The 26,167-nt window shown below is 38.5% G+C and overlaps 2 protein-coding genes across 5 annotated transcripts in view; one reads left to right on the forward strand and one right to left on the reverse strand.

The window, feature by feature from the left end:
- RAB3GAP2 (RAB3 GTPase activating non-catalytic protein subunit 2) overlaps positions 1 to 15,315 on the forward strand; it is a 51,429-nt gene extending 36,114 nt beyond the window's left edge. For all 4 annotated transcript variants that reach the window (XM_040551114.1, XM_040551115.1, XM_040551117.1 and 1 more), the window contains exons 23-35: positions 935 to 1,095; positions 3,055 to 3,271; positions 3,628 to 3,801; positions 3,930 to 4,036; positions 5,056 to 5,122; positions 5,852 to 5,922; positions 7,832 to 7,867; positions 8,350 to 8,424; positions 8,662 to 8,880; positions 10,236 to 10,325; positions 10,410 to 10,628; positions 11,681 to 11,839; positions 13,354 to 15,315. In XM_040551114.1, the coding sequence (XP_040407048.1) occupies positions 935 to 1,095; positions 3,055 to 3,271; positions 3,628 to 3,801; positions 3,930 to 4,036; positions 5,056 to 5,122; positions 5,852 to 5,922; positions 7,832 to 7,867; positions 8,350 to 8,424; positions 8,662 to 8,880; positions 10,236 to 10,325; positions 10,410 to 10,628; positions 11,681 to 11,839; positions 13,354 to 13,500 (1,742 nt within the window). In that variant the 3' untranslated portion in view covers positions 13,501 to 15,315. The remainder of the gene's footprint in view (positions 1 to 934; positions 1,096 to 3,054; positions 3,272 to 3,627; positions 3,802 to 3,929; positions 4,037 to 5,055; positions 5,123 to 5,851; positions 5,923 to 7,831; positions 7,868 to 8,349; positions 8,425 to 8,661; positions 8,881 to 10,235; positions 10,326 to 10,409; positions 10,629 to 11,680; positions 11,840 to 13,353) is intronic.
- A 222-nt stretch (positions 15,316 to 15,537) lies between these two features.
- The window catches only part of IARS2 (isoleucyl-tRNA synthetase 2, mitochondrial), a 28,844-nt gene continuing 18,214 nt past the window's right edge, over positions 15,538 to 26,167 (reverse strand). Inside the window, exons 15-23 of the mRNA XM_040552046.1 lie at positions 23,474 to 23,582; positions 22,340 to 22,442; positions 21,273 to 21,398; positions 19,728 to 19,859; positions 18,977 to 19,083; positions 17,896 to 18,041; positions 17,543 to 17,733; positions 16,054 to 16,198; positions 15,538 to 15,911 (exon numbers count right to left, since the gene is read on the reverse strand). Of these exons, the coding sequence (XP_040407980.1) occupies positions 15,760 to 15,911; positions 16,054 to 16,198; positions 17,543 to 17,733; positions 17,896 to 18,041; positions 18,977 to 19,083; positions 19,728 to 19,859; positions 21,273 to 21,398; positions 22,340 to 22,442; positions 23,474 to 23,582 (1,211 nt within the window). The 3' untranslated portion in view covers positions 15,538 to 15,759. The remainder of the gene's footprint in view (positions 15,912 to 16,053; positions 16,199 to 17,542; positions 17,734 to 17,895; positions 18,042 to 18,976; positions 19,084 to 19,727; positions 19,860 to 21,272; positions 21,399 to 22,339; positions 22,443 to 23,473; positions 23,583 to 26,167) is intronic.

Below are 26,167 nucleotides of genomic sequence, written 5' to 3' on the forward strand. Positions count from 1 at the left end.
ATATTGCATTCTGATATATTCTGTAACAAGCAACTAACTTGAAAATGCAGTCAAAGTCTGAGGACTGTTGCAATTAAACGCCTGCTTCATGCCTTGCTTTTTCACTCACCACCAAGTAGACACAGCTACTATTTGGCAACAGAAGGTGGCTGTCCATATCGCTTTCCTCCTTTTTTTTTTTTTTTTTTTTTGCTGTGTATAGTTCTGCCTCTCTCTTTTGCTGCCTGGTGCTCAGAAGTCCTTCGAGTTGCTTTAACTCACGTTGAGACACTAACCTCATTATTCTAGCAGCATTTGTTTAGTGAGCAACTCTGTAATTTGAGGGGTGCTCTATAAAGTCAACTTTACACAGGTTACCCCAAATAATGGGATGAATAAATATGGATTCTCCTACCTCACGTAAAACTGCTGTAGTTATGTCTCTGCCAGGTTCCCTTATATGTAGTTCACCACAGGACACCATTATCAGCTTGAAACTGGAAGCATGAATAAGCTGTTGCTGTTGTCTGAACAAATTAATTCTGCTGAACATGAGATAGCCTGAAGAGAGCCAGCTTGAGTGGGTGCATTTAATGGGTATGGTGTTTTGAAATCACAAAGGAAGCTGGCTGCATTGTTAAGTGTTATTTTGTTATATTCCTTAAATCTAGTTAAGTGTTCAGCAGGATTTACTGACTAGTGGTTTAGATTTGTTGCCTGTTTCCTCCGAGTGAAATTTGGAGAATGAGTAATTCATGTTCTGCTCTTTATTTTACATTTGATATATAATCTAGGACTTGTATGCTACACATCTAGAACAATGTAATGTAGAGTAATTGGAAATTGCTCCTAATACATGCTGCATTAATAAGTGCTGCTTTTAGGGTTGGTTATTGTTTTGCTAGTTCTAACATCTCACGACCCAAGTTGAGTTTCCTGCTGTCTCTCTCTGCAGTTGCTATCGATGAGTCCTGGGACACTCAGTCCGTTTCCCCCTGGTGGCAGCAAATGCGAACAGCTTGTATTCAGTCTGAAAATAATGCAGCTGCCTTATTATCTGCTCACGTTGGAAACTCTGTTACTGCACAGATAATTGACAGTGTGACAGAGAAGAAGGTCAGTCACTGTGTACTTCTCATCTCAGTGTTATATATTGTGTCAGCTCCATGCAAATTGCTGTCTTTGTAATAGAGTAACATCCTCAACATTCACTTGTTGTTCTGACTTGGGCACAAGCATGCCATGCTGCAAGCCTGAAAATTTGCATTTGAATGTGGAGAATATTATGCTGAGGTAAATGAAAGATATGTCAGAATTGCTTGCTACACATGTTTAAATATGTGATGGGAACTGGGGAACTGGACAGTGAGTTTTTCTCTTGATAGCAAATAATGTTGACAACCTTAAAGCCTATACAATTTTGAGAAATTCACAGAGGTGGATGGTAAACCTGTTTCAGCACAATTGTGTTCTTAATATACTGGTGAATTTTCTTATCTCTTATGTTGTTATTTCTTCTTAAGGTAATGGGTAGGCTTTTCTGGGGTCAATAAGGATCTTTTTACAAAGTTGTGATTAACACTGCAAAACTACAAACAGGTCATTTCATTCTTAAACAGCCCTAGACTTATGTGTGTTTTACTACTTGTCTTAAACTCGAATTAGATGTGGTTTAGGTGATGTTACGGCTTGTAAATAGATTGTTTTATATATTATAACTAGATTGCTGGAAGTGTTGTAGCATTTTTCTACATTCATCTTAACTAATCTAATTCTGTATATTAAAATTTCCTATGTTGCCCAAATAGGAACGTTGATACGTTGCAACATACTATGCTTTACCCATCTGCTCTCTCCTTTGTAATCTTCTCTTCTGTTCTTAAAAGAAAAAAAGCAGCAGTCATAAAATTTGCCTTCCATACAACCATTTATCTTTTTACCCTTTTTTTTTTTTTCTTTTGCCCTCTTTTGGCATAAAGCCTAAAACTGCTAACGGCCAGGATTTTGAGAACTCTAGAGTTTTCTGTATTGGTGCACCTGGAGTACTGCATCCAGGTTTGGGGCCCCCAGCACAAGAAAGATGTGGAGCTGTTAGAGCGAGCCCAGAGGAGGGCTACAAAGATGGTCAGAGGGCTGGAGCACCTCTCCTATGAAACCTCTCCTATGAAGACAGGCTGAGAGAGCTGGGGCTGTTCAGCCTGGAGAAGAGGAGGCTTTTAGGAGACCTCATTGCAGCCTTTCAATACTTAAAGGGGACTTATAAAAAAAGATGGAGAGGGACTCTTTGCTCAGGTAGATAATGATAGGGCAAGGGGGAATGGTCTTAAATTAAAAGAGGATAGATTTAGACTAGACATTAGGAGGAAATTCTTCACTGTAAGGGTCGTGAGATGCTGGAACATGTTGCCTAAAGAACTTGTGGATGCCCCATCCCTGGAGGTGTTCAAGGCCAGGCTGGATGGGGCCTTGGCCAACCTGATCTTTAGATAGATGATCTTTAAGGTCCCTTCCAACCTGAGCCTTTCTGTGATGATTCTATGATAAAGCTAAAAATCAGATCTACAACCTCCTGGAAAAATTCCTGGGGTTCCTGTCAGACTATTTGCTGATTAACATGAGAATATCAAAATAAGGCACAGATAAGGTATCATCCAATTCTTCCAGATGCATGAGGGATGATAACTATTTTTTTATATGGTAGGAGATAGAAATGTGGGTTGAGTAATCATATGTAAGGAATGAAAAATTGTATTCAAGGACTTAGAATTAAATCTCTTTGGTCAAAAAGTAGGTTAGAATCCCTTCAAACATGAACTTAATATAGGATTATAAGGTGGCCTTTCATGTCCTTTTTGTTTCCTTATACTTTTATTTAAGAATCTGTGTGGCTTGTGAGCAGTGTGGGGTATTAATTTATCTTTCCATAACAGTTCATATACACATCTCAAGCTAAATTGTTTTTAAAGTAGAGTAGCTCTTGAGATATAGCTTTCAATTTTAATACTGTGCATTTTCTTAAACAAAACCATGTTACTTTAAGTGAACAGATCTAAAACAGTTTTTATGTTCTGTTAGTTTTCCCAAATAATTGTAGGTTCAGACACAGAATCCTGGGAAGCACTTTCTCTTGATGCTGAATATTGGCAACTTTTGCTGAAACAGTTAGAGGATTGTCTGATACTTCAGACACTACTGCACAGCCAAGTGAGCAAGAGGACAAAAAAAGTTTCATCTCTACAGACCGAGCCTTTGGGTAGGATTTCTGTAAAGAAATTGCTGGAAGGTGGAAAAGGTACGTTTTTCTCCTGGAAAGATGTTGATTGTCCTTCTAATAGACTTCTGAGATATCCTTACCTACTTTGTGAAATACACTGCACTGGAAATTGTTCTGCTGGTAACATTTCTTAGTTTAAAAAACAAAGTAAACCATGTAGAATGCTGTTTCAAAATGGCGAAAGGGTATTACTGAAAGGACTACATTGATTGTAAACCTCTAAGTTGATTAAGAATTTTTTGATTGGCAAAGCCATCCTAATATAATTAATGGTATTAGTCATCTCTCTACTCTTGTCTTTCAATTCTGAGCTACAAATCTTACGAAATACTTTCAGTGTATCCCAGACTTTTTTTTTGTTTTTACCCTCCCAGGAGGTATTGCTGACACTGTAGCAAAGTGGGTTTTTAAGCAAGGCTTCAATCCTCTTGTACTGAATTTGGCACAACACAGAAACAGTACAGAGAGTACTGAAGAATCTGTAGAAATGCATACAAATATCTTTCTTGAGGAACCAGAAGCAGATGAAGGCTTGGAAACAATCCTAGGTAAGAAAATAACATGAATCTTTCAAATCTTAAATGCTTTCAGAGCTGTTTTAGATGCTGCTGTTGTGAATAGCAGAAATTATAGTGGGAAGAGGTCTGTCTTGTAACTTTTCTTTTTTTTTCCCTAGAGCTGCTGCAACTAGCATATCAGCAGTTTCCATGTAGTCTTGAACTGGATGTACTCCATGCACATTGCTGTTGGGAATATGTAGTGCAGTGGAATAAGGACCCAGAGGTAAAATAACTTCATTTTCAGGGAGTAATGGTTAAGAACAACTTTCTAGTTTCAGAAGTTTTAGTTCATAAAAACTTTCATTAAGAAAACACTGAGTTTGAAAGCGTACTGGTTACACTTTTTCTGCGGTAAGTGCCAAGTACAAATTGAATTGAGTCTGAAGTCGAATGGCACCTCACAGTGACAGGACGGTATACTTCTGAGCTCGCAGATTCTCAAAACTGCTTCAAGTAAGCAACGTGAAGAAGTGTTCTGTCTCTGTTTTGTGAGAATACAAAAGTCTGTTAATTCCTACAAAATAGTGATGAACCCTTCCTCTGCTCTGTATGTGCTAAAAAAGATCACAGAATAGTCAATTTGTCAGACGAGATCCACTCCATTTAAAGAGGAGAGAGGTTTCTTGAACATTCTTCTTGGATTTTTTCTTCTTCTTCCCTCTAGCTACTGCTGGGAATTGTCAGGGAAAAAAAAGGCAAAATTCTTGTTTTCCGTTGTTCTATAGCTTTTCTAATATTAGAAAATTAAGTTCTATGATATCAAAATTTTTAAGATGATATGAAAATTGACATCAGCGCTGCTCTGATCTGTGCAACATAACACCTTGCTATAGAAAATATTAATTTGAGGTTTAAAAAAAACTTACTCCACCATAATGACACGGAGTGAAAAAAAAATTTTCTAGCACAAATAGATTCTTGTATCTGAAAAATGGGCTGTTACTAGTCACTGGAGATATCTTTCAGCAATGAATGTTAGTGGTACATATACTGTAACAAAACCCTGAAAATAGTGAAGAAATCATAATGTGTTTGTGATCGCTGGAATGTACTTAGCTATGTGCATGCATATATGTCAGCAGAAAAGACTGCAAGATCAGAATAATTTACAAGTTCTGTAAATCAAAAACGAGTAGCTTTAAAATAATCTATTTGGGCCCCTTAAGAATCGATAGTTTACATTTAAAACAGGTTTTGAATAATGTAGTAACTTGTTCTTTTACTTTTTTTGTTTTACATAAGGAAGCATGTTTTCTCATTAGGTCTATAGACCATCTTAGATGCATCATTAATGCTCACGTTCAGCATGGTAAGTATGAAGCAATCATAAAAAAATGACCTTTGAAATCATAAAAACCATACAGGTTAAACGATTGTCTATAGACAAGTGTAAACAGGTGTAGTTCATAGTATTGATGGCCTTTTTGTCAGCACCCCCACCACCCCCAGTAAACTTTCTGCTGACATTTTTCTTGCTGAGACTAACCGTTTCCATCAGAAACATGGAAATACGTTGATTAGATAAAGTCGACGTGCAACTAAAAACTAAAAATTGCTTTGAAACATATTTGTTATTTTCATTTAAAATAGTGGCACATGGTTCTTGCAATCAGAGTTCATGCATTTCTTAATACTCTGTTTAAGTGAATGTGATGAGTTCCCTTTTTTTTTGTAGATTATATATGCAAATAAGGCGCATTCTATGCCTAAAGCACTAGTCTTGTACCTCCATGCTTAGTCTCAGTTTCTGCATATCTGCAATGTTTAACCCAGTCTGCATAAATACAACAGTTTTAATGAATGATTCATTGCACTTCTGACTGGATTTGATTGCTGAGATAGTCTCTCCTTGAGAAATCTGAAGTTCAGGCATTAAGCAATGAGGATAACAATTCCTTCTTGTTTCATTCATCATCTGTTGTTTTTTTAAATTCGCACTATTAAAGGAAGTTTGGCCTATGGCTTTTTGCTTCATACTTGCATTACCTGAAATCTCTCTTCTAGTCGCAGAGAGTTCACAAGTTTGTGTTTGTTCTAGGTATTGCTCTGATGATGTGGAATACATTCATAGTGAAAAGGCTTTCTTCCGCTACATATCTAATGGACAAGGTAAGAGCAACGCTCTGACTGTAGGTTTGAGGATGAATTCTTAATATTAACTGAAAGCAAATCTAGTATTTTTAAGCTATGGCTTTAAACAAAAAGTGTTTGGAAGATCTTTGACTTAAATATCAAAAATCTCATGTTTGTTTGATTTATTATGTAAGCTAATTTTGGGAGTTGAGGAAGGAATGCACACTTCAAAGTATTAAATCTGTCATTTGGACTGATCAACTTGTAGCTTTAAGCAGTAGCAGACACTGGCTGATATACTGAGGCTTTATACGCAGCATTAGCTCATAATTGCTAAATAAAAAGTGTGAAACAGTTTGAAACCGTGTGCGCATCAAATTTAAGTTCAGAAAATAAGTGTTTCTCTGTGCCTGTTTCCTGGTAAGTTATTGATGTGAAACTTTCAGGTTTCTACATGCAGCAACATTCCCAAATGTTGGGTGTCTAAGTTTTGGGTGTGTGAGCTTTTATTCTGCAAAATGCAGAGCATTTTGTGGGTGGTAGTGAGCATCTTTAACTTTTGCTGCACTGGTAAATCACATTCTTGTATGTGGCTTGCTTGCTGTTAGTTTTACCAGTCTTTTGTCCCTGCTAAGCTTCATGCTTATAATATGCAATTGTTTACTGGAAGACAGTTCTCTTAAGGACTGAAAGGCAGTTTAGGAACTGTCAGTAAATGATAGTTCTGTTTAAGTTGTATAAGGGGAATCTACCTATTGGTTGGCCTGATGTTCAGCAGCAGCTAAGTGATTTTTAGCATAAAAGTCCAGATATAAAACAGAGAAGTGTTGACAGTAATTTAAAAACAAAACAAAAAGCTAGCCGACCAAAAAAAAAAAAACAAAACAAAAACAAAACAACAAACAAACCAAAACTGACAGTAATTTACTTATCTTTTTTCTTCTCCTCTGCTCCTCTCATTTTCTGCTTTTGCATTTTTGCTTAGCTGTGTAAGAATTGGAATGTATCATCTTCCTCATTCCTTTCAACAAACAAAGTTGTGTACAGTTGTAGCAGATATTCCTTCTGCAAGAGCTCTTTTCCAGCATCTATGTACATCCATCGCAATTATTTCTGCCTACATTAACATCCACAGAAGACATGAGGGTTTTTATTAACTGTTTTTGCTCACAATGTCAATTACCTCAAACAAACATCATGTCCTAACAAATACTGCTAGCTTTTATTTATATACATTTGAAAGCTGTGAATTAGCCCTCAGGGTCTGTGTTACCTAAGTAAAAGCATGTCTGACCTCTCCCCAACTCCCAGAGAAATACAGTTTCCAAACAGGTGGTGCTTAATCAGTCCCAAGAAGTTGTCTTCACTTCAGATGTTGAATCAGTTTGGTAGAATTAGAGTTTAAATGTTCCTGTGATTCAGGACCCTGCTATCTCACTTCAGGTGTTGTTTAGACTTTACCACAATATAATAATTACTTTTATTTCTTTCTGCTGTGGAAGAGACCTTTCACTGATGTACGTGATTCATTGTGTGCAGAATGTGATTCAGTGTGTAGAAACTAGACCCAAGTGACGTTGTAGTAACTTTCCTAAACAAGAATGTCTGAGGTGTCTCTTCTGAAGAATTTACATAAGCAAAGCATGAAAAGTTTAGAGAAGGTTTACTAAACCTTTTCCATCTCAATGAATATTCTGCAGCATTCACTCTTCCTTTCCTCTTCCCTTGTTTCCCAATGTTTCTTTATAATATCACAGTGTTTTAGTTCTAGTTCTATATCACAGAATTCATTGGGAATATTTTAGCTACTTTTGCAATCCAGTGTGTTGCATTTTGTAGCTGTAAGGAACTGGTTTATCTTTTTATATTAGGAAAATGCTAATAACAGATACCTTATGATAAAAATGATTTCATTGTGCTAAAATATATATATTTTTAAAAACAGGTGGGAAAAGCTCCAAAGGACAGATTATGCAGACGGGCAAGTAATACTACTTTTGTCTAACTGGGGGGAAAAAAACACACAAAAACGCACACCTTAATTCGAATACTAGCTTGTGATTTGTTTTTGGAGCTGTGAAAGTTTGAAACTTGAGATATAACATGACAAAATACTAGTTTTCATGCATAATTATTAGTTAAAATTCTTGGAAGGCAACTGATTTGCTCAGAAAATGGCGTGTGTTAGGTGTTAGTACGTGAGCTACTAAGTCATCTTTAGAAATATGGTATTGTAAACAGCTAAATTGAGATAATTTAATCTTTTCAAGATAATGGAAAGCTTTCTCTTTTTCTGTTGTTTCTAAATCTCTGTGCTTAGGTGAATGTTTATTTAGCTTTAAATATAATAGGCTAATAAGCTGAGCTTAATGTGTTATGTCTACAACCATCTTCTCAAACATATAGAACTATTACAGCCTCTTTCAATTCCGTTTGAAACAATTCAAAACATACTGTTAACAGGATGTAGGTATGGGTGACACAGCAATGACGGCTTTTCTTGGCTGCTGTTCAGATCTTCTGCAAACATTGCTAGAGGTAAGTGTTTGTTTTTAATCTGTGGAAAGTAAGGAATGCATTAAATTCAATTTTTAAATAATATGTTTATACTAGTCTCTGTGTTGTTCAGACAAATGTTAATATTCTCTTCTAGAGAATATAAAATTCTCTTCCTAATTTCATAGCAGAGAACTTGTGATTAAAGCTGTGGTTTTTGCATAGAAGACTAATATAGGAGATATTTTGCAACTGACTATTTGTGTGTTCCTCCGGTAGGCTGATGTTAGTAGTGACGAAATGCAGGCTCCTGTCCTAGATACTGAAGATGCTTGGATGTCAGTAGAAGGACCAGTATCAATAGTAGAACTAGCACTTGAGCAGAAACGCATTCACTATCCGCTTGTTGAACACCAGTTTGTGTTATGTACAATCTTGTACGCTATTATGAGGTTTTCTCTGAAGAGTGTAAAGCCTCTCTCACTGTTTGATAGCAAGGTACGTCTTCTGAAAGCTGATATGCATACACCTACTTATTACTATCCTTCCTCTTGGTATCTATAATATATGCTAGCTTTCACTTCTTATACTGTTCATGCATGCTTTTATGACAGACATTTAGCCCACTGTGCTGTTAATGAAGTTGTCACCAGAATTCAAGCTGACAGACAAGCTTGGTGCTTTGTCTTATGAATATAAGATTTGTAGTGACCTCAGATGCATGAAAATCATCTCCTTAACAATTAGTTGGCCTGAAAATTCTGCATGGTAAGAACACTGTATGACAGGTTTTTCTAGTTGCTTCGAGAAGAGCCAAATCAGAGAAAACATATATACTTAAGTTCAAAAATGTTATGTTGGTGTTGCTGTTGTATCCACTTTTGCTGATTATTATTCCAGAATTCTGAGCTTCCTGAGGAGAGAATACAGCTTGTCATTTAGATGCATATAAACCACTAAGAAAAGAAGGTTCACACACTCAAGGTTCCCATTTTCCTGTGAGCTTTGAGAGAGAATCCCTAACAAATCTTTAGGGAAAATTGAGTGAAGTCTGAAAAGCAGTATTTAAAAGTTTCAAAAAACTTTTATTACCTTATTTCTGATAATGCAAGGCACTGTCTAGACTTCCATGCTTGTCACTTGCACCATTCCAGTATCAGTAATCCACTTCTACATAATTTTCTGCATCCCATTGGGTATTTCTCCTGGCTGTTCTTTCAATTTGGAGAAGGGCCCCACTACGTAAGAACAACTCTACAAAGATTTTTCTTTCAAAACAGCCATTTTTTTGTTTTCTTACTCCGTGTGTCAGTACAGAGCAGGACTGCCAGAGATGCTTGGCATTGAGTATGTCATCACTGGAGGTGGTGGTGGGCTGAAACGAGAGCTGCCATATGCCATCATTCAGCGGTTTACATGAAATTTGATTAATCTGTAGTCAAGGACACTTTAATTTTAAGTGGAGTCAATTGATAATAATTGAAATGCATTTTTGTATTAACTAGTTTGCATTTCTTCCTGCATATCATGCTTAGCGTGTTAGTCTAGAACAATAAGCTGGGGAATAGGAAATATATATCGACTTCATCTCCAGCTAGTAGCATATCAGGTACAAACACCTGCCCACTAAATTATGTAAGTTTGAAAGGAAATCCTTGAATAAGGATTGCATGGGCAAAATATTGTTTTGTTCTGTAATTTAACTTAAAATACTAATTTTCATTCCCAAAGAGAAATGGAAGATTCAGTGCAGTTTAAATGTAAAAAATACTTCAGCTTCCTTGTATTGGATCCAAGTGAATTACTTTTCTTCACTTTTATCTCTGACGATTGTATTTGGTTCTCAATTTTAGGGCAAGAATGCATTTTTCAAAGACCTTACTTCAATTCAGCTGTTACCTAGTGGGGATATGGATCAAAGCGTGTTATCAATACGGCAACAGGTAGGTATAAGTTTTGTACTGAAAGTTCCTAAACTTCTAAAATTTCAAATAATACTGAAGTAATTTTTACCTCTTGCTTTCAAGTTCTTGATCAAAGTTGTGAGTGCAGCAGTTCAAAAGCTATGTTCATCACAAAAGGCTGAAGAAGTCTCAGAAGAGGAATTGTTTCCCTTCGAAAAGGCAAGGAATTGGCCAACTTTGGCTGTGGATCTAGCTCAGTATCTTCAAATCTGTGAGGATGTGGTCAGAAGACATTATGTCTGTGAACTATATAGTTATGGGATGGATCATCTTGGTGAAGAGGTAATAATACCTTTTTAAATAATTTTACATCAATACAGCATTATGTCAGATACTTTGCTAATTACATTTTCACTTACTGAAGATGCCTGGAAGGGTTAGGCAAGTCTTGCCAGGCTCAAAAAATCCACAGACTGAAAAAGTCAGAGGCTGGAGAAGTACTTTCTCTAAACCAGTAATCTTCCTTAGTTTGCCTTCCTTCCAACAGGGAGTTAGACTGTTGGTCTGAACTAGTACAACCTCTTTGTATTCAAAATACTACATTTGATATTTCAGGAATCTGTCCTTCACTTGTAATCTCTACAACTGACAAAATCTTGAGGTGGAACCTCTGGTGGAAGTCCATGAAGAGTTGATGAGCTATTCTCATGCATGTAATTAGTAGAGAGAATCATGATAACAAATGTGCAAATTCCTAGTATGAGCTCTTAGTAAAAGAGCAGAGTAGAACTGAAACCTTTGCAGATCGTACTCGTGTAGGAATTAAGCTCTGAAATTAATGAGATTCTTTTTTTTTTTTTTTTCCTTTGGGGATGTTCTACTTCAATTTGACATATGGATTGAGAAAATCTGCCTACGTAGGCATCTTTTCTCTCATCTTCATACAAGAGAGGTAAAACTGCCTATAAATAGAATGAGATCAATATATAGTTTAGACAGAAGAAAACACACAATCATCTGCATCCTCTGATTAGAATTTTAGGAAGTTTACCAGTCCTTGGGCAGAAAATCCGTCACTTTTTTCAGCAGAAAAGCAAACAGAATTATAAGGAAGCTAGGAATATGTTGCTGAACTGTAAAACAGACCTCCAAATCATGCTAATCACTGTGTAAAGTACAGAGTAATTCTCTGCCTTTGTTCTCTCTTCTACTGCTGCGAAGCTGTTTAATAACATGCTTTCTTTACAGTGACAGGTAACACAAGAAACGGCCTCAAAGCCATTTTTCCGTCTAGTATCTAGAAACTTCTTTAGGTTCACCTTTTCAAGCCTGCAGATAGGTGATCTGTGTCATGCTCAAATAGTATCTAATTCTGTGTATTTCTCTATTTTCAGGCCTTTCTTCAGGTGACTGACAAAGAAGTGCTTGCATCACAGCTGCTCATACTGGCTGGACAGAGACTGGCCTTTTCTCTACTTCATGTACAGACAAAAGAGAGCGCGGAACTTCTCGCTAGACTTCCTCCAACACTATGTACTTGGCTTAAAGCTATGGTAAGTTAAGCTCAATTTAGGAAAACCGTTTGGTTTACAAAAGGTTCTGTTTATTCAGACACAGATTACATCTGAATCGACCTTTCTTACTAACGGAAACAAGCTAGTTCTCATTTTATCTGGTGCTAGTTCTGTTCCTTGAAAAAGAAAGCAGCATGTCCTTGCATTGTTTTTTTGTAACAGAGAAGTCAGCAAATAAGTAATAAAGAAACTCAAAACAAAGTAGTGAAGTGTTGTGTGCTAGTTGATTCAGACTGTAAAGCTGATTTCTTTAAGTAAATTTTGGAGGAAGTTGCTCAATTTTAACTCAAGTTCTATTAGCAAAAATAGGGGAGCTCTGGTAATTGGTGGTTCCTCACTCTACTTTGCACTGGTTAAGCCTCACCTCAAGTACTGTGTGCAGGTTTGGGCACCACAATACAAAAAGAACATAAAACTATTAGAGAGCCTCAAAGGAGGGCTACAAAGATGGTGAAGGGTCAGGAGGGGAAGGAAGATGCATGAGGAGCGGCTGAGGTCCCTTGGTTTGTTCAGCCCAGAACAGAGCAGGCTGAGGGGAGGCCTCATGGCGGCCTGCAGCTCCCTCACGAGGGGAGCGGAGGGGCAGGCGCTGAGCTCTGCTCTCTGGGGAATGTTCAGGTCTGTTTTTTTGCGTGGTCCCAGCCAAGAGTTGTACTCAATGATCCTTGTGGGTGGGTCCCTTCCATCTTGGGATATTCTGTAATTCTGTGGTTAGTTCTTGAGAATAAAACCAGCAAAATTCTACTTCTCGGTTGTATTTAATTTGTTTTTGGGAGTGATTCTTTCTATTGAGTTGTCAGGATGTTAAATAGCCCATGCGAAAACTAGATATTAAGAAGTCAAAATATCCACTATACCAGACTTCAACTTTTTGTGGAAAATGTTTCTAGGGCATACCTAAATAACTCGTTAACTTGACTAAATTCTGAGGGGTGAGCATGATGGGGCAGGGAAATAGGAAAATGACTTTTGTAACAACAACAGTTAAACTTCTCTGTTTCTCCTTCCAAAGGACAGGCACTCTGTTCCATAAATGCAGTGAGCCTTGCTGGTTTACAGAGCATGACAATACGATTTGAAGACTCACTGAAGAGAACTGAGTGTGTTGGATGTAGAATTGCCCCTGGGACTTTGAAATACTTTTTTTCTGAAGTTGTAGTAAAATGTGTGCTTGTTTTGAAAAGGCTGTTGACGATCTATTTTAGTGGCAATATTCAGAAATCAGTGGCTCTGCTTATCCAAATCATAGGTGTGATGTTTTCCAGATTGCATGAATAAATTTGGTCGAGAATATTGTTTAGCAGCGTGAGGAGTCAGTTAAGAAGGCTCTGAGAGGCAAAATGATCAGTAGTAAAATTATACTTCTAGGTCAAAGCATCGGCTTAATTCTCAGGTAGTAATCTGGTTTATACAAGACCAGCAGGGCATATATGCAGATCATCATCTGTAAAAACACTCTAATGCTGTGTTTATTTTTTTTTTTTTTTATATAGGACCCCCAGGAACTTCAAAATGTAGAAGTGCCAATTGCTACAACAGCTAAACTAATTAACAGAGTAATAGAGCACTTACCAGAGAATCACGGGCAGTATAGCCTTGCTTTGAACCTGATAGAGGCCGTAGAAGCAATCTCATCATGACATCTTTGTTGGAACGGTTCTACTGTGTAGTGCTACAATGCATGATTTTACAGAATGAGGCTGAAATTTACAGAAATCAACTTTTGTGTGGCTTTTGTTAAACAACAAAAAGAACAATGTCACCCACCCCAGAATTTTGGAAGATAATTTTATTAAATTGGAGTGTATTTTAAATTCTGCACTGGTAGAAAGATGTTTAGTTTCCAGTGTACTTGTCAGTATCTGAAATGCTTTATTTATTTGACTTGAACGCTTTTTGCTGTAGTCTAAATTGGGTATATTCGACAGCAGTTTTAGTCTATTTACAAAATCACATCTTGTGAAATTCTGTATTTCATGCTAGCAGTAACTGCTACAGTTACAATGTTCCATGTATGATTTATTGAAACAAGCTGTAGAATTAAACCTGAGGAAAAACTTCAGTCTTGTAAGTTATCATGTAAAGCCAATACTGCTTTTTCAGAAGATAGAACGGGTGTGGGGCTCATTCCTAGTAACTGTGTTATACATGACAATAACAACTGCACTAGACGTAGAATGAAACGTGCTGGAGCCTTATGCAAAGGGAGAAGATCCCATGTCAGAATCAGCTCGGAAGGGAGAACTCACTTCTCCAGACACAAAGATGGACCCATCTTTTACTCCAGTTTCAGTTTCCCAGCATTGTCTCCAGGATGTTGGGCTTCAGCTAAAACTGGATTTACAACCCTCTCCTTTATTATTAAGCTCTGCTGAATCTAAGTAGGTCAAGGAATGTCTTACTGTAAGATTGTTCCCATCTTACCCTTATAGAAGATGTAGTATGCTATAGATCTCTGCACATGTTGACTTGTAGTCAAAAATTGCTTAAATAGTTGACCCAACTTCACTGAAGCTCTACAGTACTGAATACCTTAGCCTTAAAAAAAAAATAAAAACAACCAAACAAAAAAGAAGCAAACCTTATGTATAATACCTACAGGGAATCGCATAGTGAGTATCTTCACTGTTGGAGTGGTATTAAAAATTTATCTTGCATCATTTAGTAGTTTATTTTCTACCTAAAGGAAAGCCAGGAAAGATTGGTGTAATAGTGGTGTAAGCTGTTTTTTGTCTTGAAGTCAGTTGAAATTACTGTCTCCATCTTGTAACCTGCTCTTCTTGCATTATATGTAAGAACATATTCTGCCTTGTTAGAGACGGAAGGTGGTCTTACCTTTCTGGAGTGTGTGCTGCTGTCACCTTAGGGTTAGATTCCCCCCAAAAAATGGTTCTGTAGGTGGCTTTGTTCTATATAGACTCCTCCATCTGTTCAGCATCCCCTTTTATCACTGCACTTTAATGTAGATGATGAGGCTTCCTGAAGCATTTTGATGCCGAGTGTTATGACACCACACTGGCATAGGAAGTCAGTGACTAAAGAATAGTAAGTGTTCCAGTAAGACTAAGGGACTGGTACTGGTCTGCCTTTCAGATTAGTTCAGTCATGGAAGTAAAATTAAAACGGCTGTAGGGGAAAAAGGGAAGAATGCAAGATTGGGCAGTGACTGTACCACCTTTCCTGACAGCACTTCAAACTTCTGCAGAAACAAATCTGTGAGAGACTCAGTCCTCATGAAACCTGAGGAAAAACAAAAATGTGTCTTAGTTGCATTACATTCCTGTATCCTGGTACAGCTGTGTAAAGGATTTTACTGTAACTAAATTGGTCAGAGCTGACACCCAACACCAGTCAAATCTGTAATGTATTGTAAGTAATATTCTGTATATAGTGCTATTTTGTGTCTAATTTGCTGTGGATTTGTGTAAATTGATTAAATAAAATTTGAGGTTTCATTGTGTTTGTTCCTTCTTTTTAGTAGGTAGTGGTGAACACCTTTTCTTCTTTCTAGTTTTCTAAATGAAATGCTCCAGGATGGAGGACTGTTTCTTTGAGGGTCCACAACATTCCCTGCTGCCAGTATAGAAAGAAACAGTAGGTCTTACGGGGGAGTTTCACTTAAATGAAAGTGAACTTAGAGAATACAGATTAGTAAATCAGAACAAGTAAATCAGTTACTTTAAACCATCTTTTTTATTAAGCTGAAAATTGATATACACAATTAGTTTATATACACATACGGTCGGTTCCGCCCAAAGCACATGATAATTCTGCTCCAGCTGGGGCTTAAGCATATGGGGCTCTGTAGTCTTTAGTACGTAGACCTTGCAGATAACCACCACTTTTACACACTTCAATACTTATTATGTTGGAGCAGCTTGCACAAAGGCATTTCATCCTCATGTGCTTCCTTTTCCAGCAAGGACTTTCAGGCAGCGTGGGCAAGGAGTGCTTGAGGAATCAGAAGTGTACCTCCTGCAGCGAGGGCACTTTGCTTTGGCAGTAGGTAGGGCTATAACTTTATATGAAGATTCTTCACGAATATCACCACCTGTAAAAGAAAGCACAATTACTGAGGTCATTAAGTGCAGGTGTAGTTAAGAGTATTCGGTTCTACACATGAAGTAAACAATCAAATACTACAGAAAAAATCCAGATACTGCAGAGAAGCATACCTGGAATAGTTCTCTTACCTTCCAAGTTAATCAGAAAGGTCCCTTTGATAATGTTTGCATCTGTAGGTATTTCTTTAGGTAGCTCGCTCAACAGGGTTGTTTGGGAAGCCATCATTATTTCATTGAGCTGTGAAACACTAGAAGATTCTTCAGCCTGCAATGCCTATGGAAGAGAGTTAATTTTCAGACTTGCAACCTGTGTTTGCTCCCCAGCATCCTCCTGCTACCAGAGGTTAAAGCAAAAAAAACAAAACCACAATTACTATGTATGTGATTGCAATAGTTGTCACAGCCTTGTCAGGACGAGAGCACAAGTTTGTTTACACACCCATGTGCACCTGTATAAATATATGCATATAGAACGTATTGTTTAAATCCAGCATCAAAAGTGAGGTCTGCCGCTGCAAGCTCTAAGATGCTCCGTTCTTTAAAATAAATGCTAAGAATAATGAAGGCGGCTCCTCATCAGCATGGAAGATTTGAACCAATAGTCTAATTTACTTGCCCCCCCAGCCCCTTACACACACAAATGGCAGCATTCAAAGTTCCCTGTTCAAATGTGTTCAGGTTACTTCGACCCTCACACCAAGAAAGCAGATTACTTTGGAAGATCACTGCCAGCAGCACTAGAACAGGTATTTTTCAAGCAGTGTTGCCCGGGGTCAGTGTGGTATACAGCACAGTGCAACATGTTCAATAATAACTAGATGCTGGGGCGGAGCGTGCCCTCAGCACACAGATGACAGAAAGCTCAGAGGAGTGTCAGACACACCAGATGGCTGCACTAACAGAGGGAATTCATCAGGATAGAGAAATGAGCTAGCAGAAATGTCCTGAAGTTCAGTGAAGGGAAATGCCACATGTGGCCCTGGGGGAGGAATAACCCCAAGCACCAGCACACAGCAACAGTCAGCTTGGCAGAGAAAGCATCCCCATGGACAAGCTGACCCTGAGCCAGCAATGTGCTCTCGCAACGCAGACCAACAACAGCCTGTACTGCCAGCAGGTCAAGGGAAGTGGTCTGAGACTTCCTCTCTGCTCAGCCCCGGCAAGACATCTGCAGTGCTGGGTCCAGTTCTGACCTACCTCATTAAAGAGAGACGTGACCTTACGGAGTGAGTCCAACAAAGGGCCACAAAGATGGTGAAGGGACTGGAGGGAATATCTCACATGTGAAGAGAGGCTGAGAGAGCTGGGACTCAGCCTGGAAGAGATGCCTCAAGGAGATCTTGATGTATATAACTATCTGACAGGAGGGTGTAAAGAAGATGTGAGTCTGTCCTTGGAACCATTCAAAACCCAGATGGACAGGGTTCTTGGGCAACCTGCTCTAGCTGACCCTGCTCGAGCAGAGGGGCTGGGCTATACAATCTCCAGCAGTCCCAACCTTAACTATGCTATGATTCTGCAATTTTTTATGGTGAGTACAAAGCCACAGACTGAAGAAGAAAGTTTACAGAAATTAACATTTTTTGCACAGACAACTAATTCTAAGTTGCAAATTTACCTCCATTAATTCAAATAGCAATCCCGGCTCAATTACAATGACGACTTCATATTCCAAAGCATTCTTGCCAGAGATGGACCCAAGGAAAGAGTCTCTCATTGCACATGCACCTTCTATTGCTTCCTCAATCCCAGGTTTCTTCCACCCTGAGCTTGCATTAATCCAGCCAGTGCGAAACACACCCTCTGAGTCTTGAGAGCAAAGCAAACAAAGGAATTTTAATTTAGTGTTCTTCTATTCAAGCGTTTATGAAAAGAATGAAAAAGAATGGCTTATCTCTGTATTTGCATTCTTTTCAACTATGCAATTAAATAGTATGTTAGAAGAAGTCCTTAGAAACTATACATCTTTACCTTTCTTGTAAGGGATGTGTTGGAAAACCTCCTCAGCCAAGTGAGGAAGAATTGGTGCAAAGGATCGAACTACTATGTCTAAAGCCTCTGCTAGCACAGTTTGACACGAACGACGTTTAGGATCTTTTTCTTCTTCACAGTAGAGCCTGCAAGACAGAGATAAAATCTGCTAAGTATTATCTTAGTATTTCCATGTTATTGTTGTTACTCAAGAACTATACTTTAAACGGAATGTAGTATTGTGCACCCTTAAAGTATAGTAGTCTGCCCTAGCTTGCCTAAGGAAAGCTTTTCCTAATTTCCAGTTTCCTAGACAAACACAGTGATACAGGTACAAGAGTATTTGCATGTGCAGCCACATTTTGTCATAGGAAAGGAGACTTTGTACACGGCATGTTAATTTACTTCACTTGTATAGAAAATAATCTTTTCTATTTCAATGGGAGGTGAGCCTGTAGGTCTGTTAGCCCTTTGTTCTAGTTTATCTATAAAATTTAGTACTAAGGCTTTCCTGCTCCTTTAGGTGCATTCTGGAAATCACAGATCAGTGTAATGCCTGATCAGTATAACCCCCAACATCCTTGCCCTATGATAAAGCCCTTTCAAAACTTATAACGCTATCACACTAAATCTGTGCTTAAGGTCACATCCTTAGGATTTTTCATCAGTTTTTAAGATCAGTAAAAGACATCAAGTTGCCTAGGTAAGTGCTAAAAAAAACCCTTTCCTGTAAACTCACAAATAACATAGATGTACACATTTCTAGGTAGAAATACAATTTCAAGAATCTATCCTTAAAAGGTAGTTTTAAACGTGTACAATGCTTGATTACCTTTCAAAATGACTCAGTACCCCTAGTGGACAGAACGTAGAAACACGGAGATGACAAAGCTGACAGCAGCTAAGCTTTCACTTGTGGACTTTAGTGTGCTACAGGACAACACAGAACTGTTAAATGTTCCCAGAGGTAGCTGGATTCACTCAACATTTACTTGAAGTGTTATTACCTCCATCTCAAAATGATTAATTTGGTGTTTTTCCCCCCTTTCCCATGACTTTCAGGCAGCAGTAATGAACTTACCTGTCTTTGATTATGCTGAAATAAAAGTTAGACAAGTTTCTGGAACAGAATGCTTGCAATAATCGAACAACTTTGCTATAGTCATATTCTTTGTATGCTTCTGTAACCTGGGAGAGGGAGCAAAGAGAGAGAACAGGGTGTTGATTTTTATCACAAAGCATACAATGACTACCCCTGATGAACTTGGTGAAGCTGTGATGAGTGAAGGGAAGTCTGGGAGATTTTTTTTTTTTTTTAAAAGGTTGTAGGAGGGGAAAAGTGTTAATTCAATTAATTAGTTAGAAAAAATAAATCATTTCTATTCAAATTTGAGGCAGGGCAACCCCAAAAATTATGTCCATACTTTCCCATTCAGCAGAATGGTTCCAAATGACATAAATTACTAAATTCTGGAATACAGCAGATAAGTTTTAAGTTTTAAAGATTAAGTTTTAAGATTAAGTTTTTGGTTTTGTTTGTTTAGATCCTAACTATTTCTAAAGATTTCTAATTTCAGGTCTTGGGTGGGGGTACATGGGAAAAACAGGTTGATGTCAAAAACAAGTTGAGAATGTTAAAAACAAAGCCTTCCTCTCCGAAATTGATGTGTGCTAAAAGAAGTACACATTGCATTAAAGAAACCTTAGTGATCACAATTTGCTTACTGGATGCATACTCTTTACTCATACACTTAAAGCATGTTCCTTAGAGTCTATACCCAGTCAAAAGCACTGCACATACACGTATTCATCTAAATAAAATTTACCCATACCTTGCTGCCATAGTCTTGCAATAAATGTAGCATGTATTGATCTACTATGTACATCTCTGAAGGCGGGATGGCATCAGTTTCTGGATTGAAGTCAGCCATATTTCCCAGCATGAAACGTAGTGTATTCCGAAGCTAGGAGCAGACAAGACAAACTAAATATTGATGGTTTGCACTTTAAATAAAACACAAAATGATGATATTCTATAATGAATTAACTAAATTTGGTTGTTTTTCAAATTGATTGGTTGAATAATTACAAAATACCATGAAGAACATACGCCAAAAGGACCTACAGAAATTGTGAAGACTGGATGTTACCTAGGCATGCTGCAAAAAGCAGTCTTTTCATTAGCACACTTTACTGTTTGATCCACAGATGTAAAGAGCAGTAGCAACTACTTAAATGAGTTTGGAAAAGTCATTTTTAGTCTAAACATTGTAAACCTTTGCAATGAATTCTACTCATCTGACACGAAATATGAAGAGGACCTGTTCTTAGAATGAAGAATATTAGCATGTTTGGTTCTGTAGTGGGTTTACATGGCAAGGTTTTGGTAGCAGGGGGCCATAGGGGTGGCTTCTGTGAGAAGGATCTAGAAGCTGCCCCATGTTTGGTAAAGGCCCTACTGCTGACCAGAGCCGAGCCAATAAGTGATGTTGTTTTGCGCCTCTGTGAGAGCATATTTAAGACAGGGAAAAAACGCTGCACCACACAGCAGCTGGGAGAGTGAGAGGAGTGAGGAACAGCCTTGCAGGCACCAAGGTCAGTGAAGAAGGAGGGGGAGAGGTGCTCCAGGCGCCGGAGCAGAAGTCCCCTGCGGCCTGTGGTGAGGACCATGGTGAAGCAGGCTGTCCTCCTGCAGCCCATGGAGTACCACGGTGGAGCAGGTGGACCTGCACCGACAGAGACTGCGGCCTGTGGAAGACCCCTGCCAGAGCAGATTCCAAGCCAGACCTGCAGCCCATGGAGAGGAGACCACGCAGGAGCAGGTGACCTGGCAGGAGCTGCTGCCCGTGGGGGATCCAGGTTGGAGCAGTTCGCTCCTGAGGGATGGACCCTGTGGTACGGACTCATATCTGGAGCAGTTCTTGAAGAGCTGCTGCCTGTGGGCAGCCCACGCCAGATCGGTTCGGCAAGGACTGCATCCCATGGGAGGGACCCCACGGCACACGGGACGAGACTGACCGAGAAGGAGCAGCGGAGAAGAAGCGCTATAGACTGACCATAACCCCCACTCCCTGATCCCCTGCGCTGCTCGGGAGGAGGAGGTGGAAGAGGGTGGATGGGGGGGGGAAGGTGCTTTTGGTTTCTTTCCTTTCTCACTTCTCTAGCTTGTTAGTAATAGGCAATAAATCTTACTATCTCCCTACGCTGATCTGTTTTGCCCTGCACAGTAATTATCGTGACATCTCCTTGTCCTTATCTCAACCCTTGAGCCCTTTTCATTATATTTGCTCCCCGTTCCTCATTGAGGAGGGGGAGTGAGAGAACGGTTGTGGTGGAGCTCGGCCGCCCACCTGAGTAAAACCACCACAGGTTCTTACCTTGTTAATATCATCTCTTGCAGCATTAAGTACCACCGGCCCAATCAGCACCTCGGTAAAAACATTGGATTCCGCTACCCACCAGCGGAGAACATCAGCACCATAGGGGGGATCCTTGGTGTGATCCTAAGCAGAGATAGAAAGGCACACTAGAAAAACTGGTGTGTTTGTGGGAGGGTCATGCAGCATGGTGAACACTGCTATTCCCCGTTGTCAGTGCTGTGAATGTATCTGCAACAGTGCCCAGAAGGCCAATGTGTTTGGAGGCCTTCACTCCTCTTTTAGCAAGGTTTACTCTTAAGCCAGGACTATTGCATGTGCTCACAGCAGTCTGTGTATGAGCAATGCTGGAACTCAGGTAAGTTAAGAAAAATTCATCTTATATATTGCCTTGAATCCTCTGAATACTTGACATTAAAACATCAACATTAATATCTGAAGATTATATATTTTTTGCTTCATACTGTTTTCAACTCTGGAAATGGCTTCTCTCCTTGAAAGAATAGAAACTATTTGCTGTTTTATTGAATCAGATAAATAAGCCTTTGAAGCCTCAGAAGGAGCAACAGCAGGTCTGGGGAAGGAATAAATTCACATTAATAAATTCCCTGACCCCTGAATGAAATCAAGTTCCCTGAATCCATAACCAGCCCAGGCTGAGAGCAGGCAGGCTCATGGGATGCAGCCCCTGTTCTGACTGCTGCATTGCTAGGCCCAGCTTGCAAGTGCCAATCGATTTGAAAGCAATGCTTACATTTTTTTAAATCCCACCTCCCCATCACTTCAACAACAAAGTTCTCAAATAAAAAAGGAACTATCTACATCTTCTAAATAATTTCTTTCCTTAGCATAGGACAATTTTTAAGCACTTACAGTTGACATAAAACAACCCAAAGTTTTTACTCCAGCCAAACAGAACTGCAATGTAGCCAAACTCTTTGGGAAAGCTTTCCAGAGTTCTGCTGCAAGACAGCTGTATAGAGAAATACATGCCACGAGACAGCTGCAGAATCTGGTGGTGAAAAATTCTAACAAGTAATTCTAAGAAACACAAGAGTTTGACTTACTTCACCTCCGTTGACTACCACATCGGGGTCAACCACATTGCCAATGGATTTGGACATCTTTTCCCCCTTCTCACCAAGAGTAAATCCATGAACTACCAGAGTCCTGAAGGAAAGATTTTAGAGAAGAAAAAAATCTCACCAAAAATTCTATATTAAGAATACATTTCCAATGAGGATATGTGTAAGTGAAAACACAAAGAAATCTTCTACTTTGGTAAACCTGAGGTTTCATCTGTAAAGTTCAACCAACCAGGAATATACCATACCATCTAAGTAGCACTTATATCTTCCTTTTCCCCATTTCATTTTACCATGTGACCAATACATTGTTAACAGATATCCAGGGCACGTGTTTCAGATGTATTAAAAACTAAAGTATTATTTACTATTTAAGCCGATGGATTTCTTAAAATTGCACAGCCTCCCTGCAAATTGACTCATACTATCCTCCTCTATGTTTTTTGTCTTCAAGGGGACAGGCAGTATGTCACAGTTATAAGACATGCACATGGTAATTCTGAATGCCTTATAGCCTAACATTCATAGAGTCATTCCGGTTGGAAAAGACCTCCAAGATCATCTGGTCCAACCATCCCCCTATCACCAGTATCACCCACTAAACCACGTCCCTAAGCACCACGTCCAACCTCTCCTTGAACACTCCCAGGGTCGGTAACTCCACCAGCTCCCTGGGCAACCCATCCCAATGCCTGACTGCTCTTTCTGAGAAGAAATGTCTCCTCAATTCCAACCTGAACCTCCCCTGGTGCAACTTGAGGCCATTCCCTCTAGTCCTATCACACCTGCCAACGATCATAAGTGATTTTCATACATAATAATCCCTTTGATTATTAAGCGAGAGACAGCTAAAGAACAGACCTGTAAGACCTGTACCTGATTAAGTAATAGGATATAACCTGAATGACTAAGAAAACATCTGTTAAGACACAAATTTTTTAAACAATAAATCCATTACAATCTAACCCACAAGAAACTTCATAATGAAAATAAAAAAAATAAGTCAGATACATGGTAATGGTTTGATTTTTCTTCTTTCTACACTACTGTCCACACTATCACAAGCCAAATATTTAATAAATGAACTAGTGACATGTTTGCAATCCATACACTTACTTAAACGGTGCTTTTTTCCTTGTTGCCACACTAGTTAATAGCGAGGACTGAAACCAACCTCCCAGTTGGTCTTTTCCTTCAAGGTATGTATCTGCTCTTTGTTCTGTACCTTTAAAAATAGGAGATTTGTGAGAGTGTTTGTTTGTTTCAGATATCATCAGCCTGTAACTCTGAACAATTACATACTTAAAAGAAATTCTTTGCAAGTGATTACTAAAACTTATTCTGCTCTTTAAATCCAGTAGATTTAAATTAGATTTACTGTTATAAATGGTGTATGGTTACTCGAACATGATACCAGTGATTCATTAGTATTACAAAGTTTGTTAAAATCCAACACTGGCTGAACTCCAGAATTTAACAAGTAAGCTTGCTTTCCTGTGAACAGAATAAAAAGTTATGAAAGCAGAAGCTATCACACTCAGAATGCTTCACTCAAATTACTTTCCAAATACTCCTAATCAAACTGAAGGATCCAAGAAAAGATCACATACTTCAGAATTAATAAAAATCTATGCTACACCCTGAAACTTCATCAGTTGGGAATTACTCAGGATACAAGTCACAGATGTAACGTGACTGACTAGCCTGTGTCAGGTATTTTCAGAGGAGATCAGGAAGCTTTCTCTGTGACCGCAGCTCACCTGTGACAGAATTTACATTTCTGGTCACTGGTGTTCCAGGAAGGTTAAAAAATTTCAGGAAAGTGTTCAGACAACATGGGAAACAGAAAACCTGTTGTGTTGTGTGAGAGGGCAGTCTGGAGGAGCCTGGCTTGTTTAACTTATCCATGTGAAGGCAGAGTGGAAATATTACTCCCTATAAATGCACACAAAGAGGGACAACTCTAGCTAATGAATACTGTTGTCATCGGAAAAAAAAAGGAAAAGGAGCAAGTATTAGTTAAGTATTAGTTGCACACTTAAAGCATTGCACAATTAAAGCAGAAGAGCAAAACCAGCTTTCCCACAAGGCTGAAAGAGGGCAGCAAAGCTTTTACGGCTTTCCTGGTGGAATTCAGTCACTGTATGAAAGGGTGCAAGATTTGTTGACTCAACTAGTCCCTCCTAGTCTTAAACAATCCCGGTCCTGGCCAGGTCACCAGCAGAGTGAGAACGGAATAATGCAGAGCACAGCAGAACATCCAGGTCACAAAGCCTACAAGTGTGTAACGCTGTATTGGAAGAATGCAGGGTTCTAAAAGATGCTGGTGTAATTTTCCAGATATTCAGATAAAATTTATTTCTTTTTAATCTTTTATCAGTTTTTATCTTATAGTTCCTTTTGTCCTCTGCCTAGGACCCCTAAGACAATGCTTCTTTCTGCTGCTGACACACTTGATTTATTTGTTTAACTTAATGGAAGTTTCGATATTTAGATCCATCCTGCAATAAAAGGAAGTTCAACATTACAAAGGTCAAGGCCATGCAGTTACAGCTAGCACAGGAAAAATGCGTGGGTGGATGTAATGGTTTTTAACGCGTTTGTTTATTTCTTCAAGAAAATCTACAAAGAATTTGGGTTTTAGAAGCAGAAGAAGTAGGGATCGGTCTTTGTATTAACAGACTGCAAAATTACCTGTAAGAACAAGATTTTAAAAAAAAGAGTACTTGCGGCTAGGAAGAAAATGATAGTGTAAGATCTGTAACAAAACAGCAGCAACACATTTGTTTTAATCAAAAAGTTGCTGTAAATAAGAAATAGCTAGTTTCCTACACACTGTTCTTAGAGAAGTGACATTTTCAGAGCAATGACAAGTTAAGACATACAGAAGAGAAGAATTTAAACAAACAACTGATTACAAACAGCAAATTGTATTGGTCTTTTTTTGACAGGAACGAGAATGTCTGGCAAGCTGGCTAATGTAACTTGCATGTTTAATGGGGGCCTGAACATTTGATCTCTGTAAAACACAAACATAGCATTTGCATATACAAAGACTGCCTTTCAAGCATACTGGTAGCTCCTCTTCCTCAGTTTTGTTAAAGTTACAATGGTTATATATAAATTACTTAGAGCAGCGCACATTTCTTTCTAAATGGAGGAATATGTTCAACACGCCAGAAGAGACTTCCGTTGTTTATCTTACATTGAATTGTAGTACATAGGTCATTACAGAGAATTACAATTTATGATCCTTCTGGTTTGGATTTCAAGATTCTGTATCTTTGATCTTACAGACTTTGACTTTTAGATTAAACGTATTGTATTTTAATGCTAGGAATGAATCAGCTAAGATAAATTCAAGTCTCTCAGTCAGCACAAAAGTTTAAACACATAGATAGGTAAGTTGTAAAATAGTCACATTCATTTGGTTAAATATTAGTCAATAAGATAGGGAAAAAGTTATGCTGAGAACCACCATCACTGCAACTCAAAACTAGGGGTAAAAAGCTGCACAACTTTTACCGACAGAAGATTACACACCAGTACAGTTCAGTGGGCATTTTTTTACATGAAATATCTTGAAAAAATGGTAATCACAAGTTTGTAATACACTTGGTACTCTGCCCATGAGGAAAATTATAAGATCTGTAAGATAATTTAAAGACAGGAAAGAATTCTCTGAGATACTCCAAAGACAGCTACTGAAATAAGCACTATCAAAAAGCTGGACAAACAAACAAAAAGTCTCTGATACCACAGAACAGGGCATTTCAAATTAGTAAATGCTTTAGAACCAAATTTTGCCTT

The sequence above is a fragment of the Cygnus olor genome, chromosome 3, assembly GCF_009769625.2.
Source record: "Cygnus olor isolate bCygOlo1 chromosome 3, bCygOlo1.pri.v2, whole genome shotgun sequence".
Classification (NCBI taxonomy): domain Eukaryota; kingdom Metazoa; phylum Chordata; class Aves; order Anseriformes; family Anatidae; genus Cygnus; species Cygnus olor.